The sequence below is a fragment of the Bactrocera dorsalis genome, chromosome 5, assembly GCF_023373825.1.
Source record: "Bactrocera dorsalis isolate Fly_Bdor chromosome 5, ASM2337382v1, whole genome shotgun sequence".
NCBI lineage: Eukaryota > Metazoa > Arthropoda > Insecta > Diptera > Tephritidae > Bactrocera > Bactrocera dorsalis.
The window spans coordinates 53,000,188-53,007,312 of NC_064307.1; the positions used below are offsets into that span (position 1 = coordinate 53,000,188).

General features: G+C 33.6%; 2 protein-coding genes across 2 annotated transcripts; one reads left to right on the plus strand and one right to left on the minus strand.

Annotated features, from left to right (window-relative positions):
• Positions 1 to 476: 476 nt before the first annotated feature.
• LOC125778811 (uncharacterized) lies at positions 477 to 4,963 on the plus strand. The gene is made up of 4 exons (XM_049458123.1): positions 477 to 3,808; positions 3,882 to 4,066; positions 4,143 to 4,325; positions 4,411 to 4,963. The coding sequence occupies exons 1-4, from the start codon at positions 3,796 to 3,798 to the stop codon at positions 4,657 to 4,659; spliced, it is 630 nt and encodes a 209-aa protein (XP_049314080.1). The 5' UTR covers positions 477 to 3,795; the 3' UTR covers positions 4,660 to 4,963.
• A 9-nt stretch (positions 4,964 to 4,972) lies between these two features.
• LOC125778808 (putative nuclease HARBI1) lies at positions 4,973 to 6,115 on the minus strand. Its single transcript, XM_049458119.1, has 3 exons — positions 5,806 to 6,115; positions 5,596 to 5,740; positions 4,973 to 5,538 (listed from the first exon to the last, which is right to left on the minus strand). Exons 1-3 carry the CDS (start codon positions 5,922 to 5,924, stop codon positions 5,008 to 5,010), a joined length of 795 nt encoding a protein of 264 aa, XP_049314076.1. The 5' UTR covers positions 5,925 to 6,115; the 3' UTR covers positions 4,973 to 5,007.
• Positions 6,116 to 7,125: the final 1,010 nt, after the last annotated feature.

Consider the following 7,125-nt stretch of genomic DNA (forward strand, 5'->3'; position numbering starts at 1 on the left):
CTTCCGTCTGTCACAACATGATCGATCTGGTTGGTGGTTTTTCGATCCGAAGACTGCCAGGTAGCTTGATGAATCTTCTTATGCTGGAATCTAGTACTACAGATAACCATATTTCGGGCCCCGGCGAAGTCGATCAGCCTCAACCCATTTGGGGATGTTAAAGTCGCCTAGCACGATTTTGATATCGTGGCGGGGGCATCTCTCATAAGTGCGCTCCAAGCACTCATAAAAGGCCTCTTTGGTCACTTCGTCATACTCTTCCGTCGGGGCATGGGCGCGATATGTTGAAGAACTTCGCTTTGATGCTGATTGTGACTAGACGTTCATCCATCGAGGTGAATGACAGTACTCGGCGATGGAGTCTCTCTTCCACCACATCCCGCACCGAATTTGTGCTCCTTTATATGGCCACTGTAGCAAATGGCACAAGGACATGCTCGCCTCAGTCCTTGTCCCGTCCGTTGTATTTCTTGGACGGCGGTGATGTCAACCTTTATTTTCACAAGGTCATCAACCAGCTGGGCAGCGGCACTTTCCCAATTATGGGACCAGACATTCCAGGTGCACGCCCTCAAATCATAGTTCTTAATTCGATTGCCATGGTCGTCATCAAAAGGGGGGTCACTCATCCGAGGCTTGCTGTTTCCTTTCATGGGTGGTGTTTTTTTACGTGGCGGGTCCCAAACCCAGCGTACAACCCTAAGTAGGGAATATTTCGCCATCTCACTTTAGCTCGCCTTCAAACGGATGTTCTTAGGCTACCCATTTTTTTAATTGTTGATTTCTTCATTTTATTTATTTTATGTTTTAATTTGGTTGCACTGCTGCACTTTCGCGGTTTTATTGAGGTAACCTTTCGGATTTACGTCTTCTCCCGATTTCTGTAGCGTCTTCCTGATTTTTATTTATGTTTTATCTATGCCGTAACAGATTTTTGCGTTATACGGTGTCACACTATTGTTCGATATTCTGTTCTTCTGTGTTTTTTTTGTTTATGAATGTGCCACTTATGTTATTATAGCCCTATGCCATAAAAATAAAAAAAAAAACTCAAAAATTATTAAAATTTGAGTGTCTTTATTTATTAGATGGTGACTTAAGACTAAATTTCCATTTTATCATTGGCAGGAATGAATGTAAATTCTTTCTGTTGCAATATAAACCAAAACTGCAAACAAAACAGTTTTGCCACAGCCGCACTCAGAGCACTTAGAGCATAAAGACCAAAATACTGTAAACAAATTTTGTAAACCGTGAGTGTATGGCAGAATGCGTCACTATATATATATAAAATAAATTAGACTCCTATCCTCCGGTTGAGATTTTACATCATAAGATATTTCCTTAGCTTTAATTCTTGCAAGTTGCAAGAGTTTATAATGTTCGGTTGCCATTTCTTACTTATTTCTTGTAAATTTGTTGTATAAGGATATTTTAATTTCCAGTATTTTATTTTAAACTTAGTTTATAAATAATTTTAAAGTTTTGTTACCTTTAACATATAAGCATGTTAGCAGGAACAAGCAGTAACAAGCATATCCTTACCCATTTGTTACTTCTAGGAAATTCAATTCTTTTAAATAAAATTCATTTTTTTTTTTATTATTTCGCTTTATTTAATAATAATAATATAATACTGCGTTACTTACTTTGTCTTTTAGGGACTTTTCAATGGCAGTGAGACGGGTCTCAATGGCATCCAGCTTCTGGAGTATATATCTGAAAAACATGAATGTATTTTTTTAAAACAAATACTAATATATTTATATACAGAAAAAGCTCCGTATTCGCGTTTTCACTATTCGCGGATTAAAAAAATGAGACCCAATTTTTATATTGGCGACTAAAAATTTTTTTATTCACGGATCTAATAAGTATATACATATAATAAAATTATTCCAATAGGTATCCAACCCAATATTCTTGTCAAATGGACTAATAAAAAAGTAAAATAGATCTTAACAAGTTAGCCTAAAATAATGTTGTTAAATGATATCGCCGCGATCGGTTGAATGAAAGTAACCTTATACCTCAATAAATAAAGTACACTTGTGCTCACACAATTAAGCCACATAAACGTTATGGTGTACAAATTCATAAAAGTTTAATTTTATTGATAAGTTTCACAAAATTAAAAGAAATTACTTAAACTTTATTGTACTTAAAGTTTTTAATTTTAATGTAAAAGCAAAAGTCTGTCTTCTTCTTCAGCCACCTGTAAAAATAAGCTGTCAGATAAAAGAGTTCGATGTTTTGTTCAAAAAAACTTGCCTTATATTGATTTATATTTTGTTGGGAATCCCTTTTGCAAAATTACTTCCCTGCAGCGTTGGTTCATTGTACGGACCAGTGTGTTACATTAGTCCGGAGTAATTTTGCCACATTCTTCCTTTAAAATTTGCCACAATGTAGCCTTATTTGACGGGTTTCTCGCCGCAACTGCCTTTTAATAATCCCCCATAGATTGTCTATAGGGTTTAAATCTGGGTTTTGGACAGGCCACTCAAGACATTCTTCAAATCATTGCCTAAGCCTTAAGATAATTAATTAAAATGTTAAAAAACATCAATCAGATCATTTTTTTATATACCTCTTTGTTTTTTTTTTGTCAACTAGGAACATATCCCCTTTAATCTCATATACATTTCCATCCCGTATTCACGGTTTCTGTATTCGCCGCATATTTATAGAACATATACCCCGCGAATAAAGAGCTTTTACAGTATTAATACATTGTACATACCTGCATGGCCACCAGACGGTGACGGTACCACAATTTTTGATGGTTCTACTGGAGGAGCGCAAACGAGATTATAAGATATTTTTTTAAATACTTTATCTGTAAAAAAAATATTATTAGAAATTCCAAAATATTTATGTTCAATACAACCTCTATGGGGACTCAACGGTTGTGAGCATTCCACTTCGAAATCCATTTCTTCCACCAGGTCATCAAAATATTGTACTTGCGAAATATCTTCTTAGATTAACATCTAAGTAAAGAAGTTGTATATTTCAGCACTAAGGACAAGACTGCATAATTTAATAGTTTAAAAAAATTAAAATGTAAATATCCTCTTTTGAAAATACACTCCTCTAGAGACCACTATAATTCAGTTTCAATTTTTAAAAACCTGCTACGGAGCAGAAATGCGTATCTGTACATACATATATTCGAACTATGTTCACTTTTATTCATTATGAAACACTAATGTTCAAATATCATTGAACATGCTTACTTATCAGCAAAGCCGAAAATCTACTAAATATAAATATCTACTTATATATTAATATGCTTACATATGTACATACAGATATATGTACATAATGCATTTACATGCAATGCACATCTACCGTGCGATTCTGTAACTTGAGACAGTCTCAAGTCTTTAAATTTGAGATTTTAAGTTAGAGACAATTTTTGAGACTTGAGACGATTTTGCTATTCTGTAAGTGACAGTCACTAAAAATTTGCGAGTCTCTCAACTGAAAACGAACAGGTCTGAACATCTGTCACATTTCATTATTTAGAGATGTATGTAAAACCTGAATGAAAAAAGACTGTCGATAACAAATATTAAATTATCTTTAATGCAGTGAAAAAGGTTAACTACCAATTAAAATAAAAATAAAATGTTGTACTTGAAATATTATAGAGCTAAAATTTATGTGAAATTGATTTTTTTCTACTTTTACCTGATTGAGTTTTGTATAAAACATAGACACCAACAATCGATTATTATCTGTGATGATCTCTATAAGTGAATTGTCAATACATATGTACATACATTCAAAATGGAAAGCAGAGGTAAGTAAACGTTAAATTAAAGATTTGCTGTTATATTCTTTTACTTTTATATAATTAACTGTTGCATTTCCAGAATCCTTGCGTACAACAAAGGAACAAATAGAATGCTACTTAGCCTTTCTGGAGCTTCACCCTCAAATGAAGCTCCACAAGAATGATCCTACGCGGCCCAAAAGGTTGGAAGAGCTGTGGATCGAGCTTGCCCAACAGCTAAACGCTCTAAAGGGTCCATCCCGTTCGCCCACCAAATGGAAGGAGGTAAATCTTTAAATATACACTTATATACTTATACATCTATATTTCAATTGTAATAAATATCTTTTTTATTTTACAGTGTTTGAACCACTGGAAAAACCAAATCCGATCGAGGGCAAGAAAAGCGAAGGTAAGCAGAATATTAACTGGTGGAGGACCAATGAAAGATATTCAGTCCTCCGAGTTGGAAGAACGGGCGATAGAAGCGTTAGGGAGGACCGTTGTTGATGGCCTGCCAGATGTCCCAACAATTGGAGTGGAGGTATGATTAAATAAAATATTTGCGTATAATATGTTTATAAATACATTTATATAAAATGGAATGATATTTTCTTTTTTTCGTTTAGAACGACATTATAATAAATATGGATCCGCAGAGTCCTTTAGTATGTGAAATGCCATCTACATCACGTTCACGAAGGCAGACTTCGCAAGAAATGTTTGCGGATATGATGGCTGCAATGCAGAGGAGGAGTGAGGAAGAAGCAAAATTTAGAGAAACATCGCAACAATGCTTCGAAAAAGTTGCTGAATCTTTAAATAATATGGCAAGTGCTATTGTACAGCTATCAGAAGCTGTTCTAAAAAAAAATTAAAAAAAATTGTGTTTAAATTAAGATAATATTTTTAAGTTCCTCTTAATGTATATAATGTAAATACACACCAAAGAATATGTTTAAGTTAAGAAAATATTTTTAAGTTCCTCTTAATGTATATAATGTAAATACACACCAAAGAATATGTTTAAGTTAAGAAAATATTTTTAAGTTCCTATTAATGTATATAATGTACATACATACATATAAAAGAAGACTGAATAAGTTAAATTTTTTTTATGTTCCTATTAATGATTATTATGTACATACATATAAAAGACTGAATAAATGAATCTATTAATTTTTTGTGAAAATATAAATGAAAGATTTATTTGTAAAGATATTTATTTACAAAGATTGTGTGAGAGAATTTAAGCAGTTACGTCGTGTATTTATTCCTGCATTGTAATACTGATTTGTTTGAGCTGGAGAATTATCATTGAAGGAAGAGTCTTCAAAGTTTTCAATATCTATTTCATCGAAGTCACAAATACCATGTTTTTGCAAAATGTTGTGGAAAATTGAGCAAGTATAAACTAAGAACGCGGCGTTTGAGGGTGTATACCTCAGTACTCGCTCTTTAGATAGGCAACGGAAACGAGAATTTAAAACACCAAAGGTTCTTTCAATTATGTTCCTGGCCTTTATATGGATTCTGTTATAAAGAAATTCATTTGGTGCAGATGGGTTTGATGTAGGAGTCAAAAGCCCTGGCTCTAGTCGATAACCTGAGTCATCTAGAAGCCACTTAAATGAACCAGAAACATGTTGCCTTAATAATTTTATTCTGGCCGGCGATGTTCTCCAAATTCCGGAGTCATGGCATGAGCCAGGAAAACGAGCATTTAAATGGCGAAAAATAAGTTTGTCGTCACAAATCTAAAATTCATATATATATATATATGTTAATTACATTAAATTAATACTTTAACCTACCGCTTCTACGTTAATACTGTAGTAACCCTTTCGGTTCATGTATTCATGTGGAATAACGTTAGACGACGAAGACGGTCCAATTATTGCAACATGGGTGCAGTCAATAGCACCAATCACTCCTTTTATTCCAAACTTATTATGGAAACTAGAAATATTTGTAAGATTTAATATACTTGTTTTAATTTAACTCCTATATAGTATATACTTTACCCCATTTTAATTGTGTTGTAGTGCTCTGTTGCATTTGGGAAGCTTATTTCCACATTTTTGTGTTCCAACACAAGTTTGCATATATGCCTTATACTTCGGGATATGCTAGGTTGGCTCATTGCAGATAAATGGCTATTTCCAATGCAGTATTGGTATGAACCATTTGAAAAAAAATATAGCACTGAAACGAACTAGAAATAGTACACCAATGTTTAGTAAAAAATTGTAATTTAAAAGCATGAACACTCACCCGAATCTCAAAAGGAATAGCAAACTTTCGGAAACGATTATCATAAGGTTTCAAATCCTGCAACGATTTCGGAAAACGAAAATATTTTCTAAATATTCCTTCCTCCAAAAAAATAGATCCTCAGTATTCCTTAAGTGCGCCAAATTCCTCCTGTTTGCATTTCCAATTGAAAGAAATTAATAATATTTTTATATTCATTGCTATTAAACAATACTTACCTTTCTTCATTTTCATAAGTTTGTAAAATTAACAAAAAAGCTGCAACTTCTTCGTCCATTGCTTGTTTTCTATTTTCTTAATACGTTTGTGACCTGCTTATTACCAGCTGACAAAATTTGAGACTATGTTTTGAGACTAGAGACTGAGACTGTATTGTGAATAGTAACTAGTCTCAAATTGAGACTTTGCCTCAAAATGTCTCAAATAGAGACTAGAGACTGGTTACAGAATCCCGCTACTAATAATAATAAAAATGCATGAGACACAACTCATAAATTTACAGAAGAGATAACACACACACACACACATGTATTAAATTGTAAATTTCAAAATAACCCCATGTCAAGCAGCAATAAACAATATGCTGCAATACGTACAAACATACACATATATTTAGTTATTTAAGATGGTGTCAAAATTTGTATATAAGCAAGAAAAATACGAAATAAAAACCAGAATGAATATATTCTCCCTCGAGATAAGACGTTTCATTTCCCCCCCCACCAGTGGTAAGGAATGACAAGTTCTTTTTTGAGGTCAATGTTTGACAACATAAATCAAACATTTTTGGTCATTGGAGCCGGATAAAGAGCTCGGCCAAATTAAAAAGTCTTATTTACAAAACAGGCAATATACAAAAAACCCTGTTCAAAATACAGGTAAATTAAAACAAAAATATTTGTAAGACGGGTGTATATTCCCGCATTAAAACCGATCGCATAAGCCGTTTTAGCAGAGACTAAACGCAGTGATCTAGCTGCTATTCAAGAGATATTCAGCGGCTGTGAGTCGAGGCACAGCAAGGTCAACAAGACGACCAAATCAATATACCTCCAACGATTTCTTTGGAG

Coding starts and splice junctions, on each gene's coding strand:
- LOC125778811 (XM_049458123.1), top strand. Junction 4,067..4,142: donor CGCCCACCAAATGGAAGGAG/GTAAATCTTTAA, acceptor TTTATTTTACAG/TGTTTGAACCACTGGAAAAA. Junction 4,326..4,410: donor TCCCAACAATTGGAGTGGAG/GTATGATTAAAT, acceptor TTTTTCGTTTAG/AACGACATTATAATAAATAT.
- LOC125778808 (XM_049458119.1), bottom strand. CDS start 5,924: ATGAGCCAACCTAGCATATCCCGAAGTATAAGGCATATATGCAAACTT. Junction 5,741..5,805: donor TACAACACAATTAAAATGGG/GTAAAGTATATA, acceptor AAATATTTCTAG/TTTCCATAATAAGTTTGGAA. Junction 5,539..5,595: donor ACAGTATTAACGTAGAAGCG/GTAGGTTAAAGT, acceptor TATGAATTTTAG/ATTTGTGACGACAAACTTAT.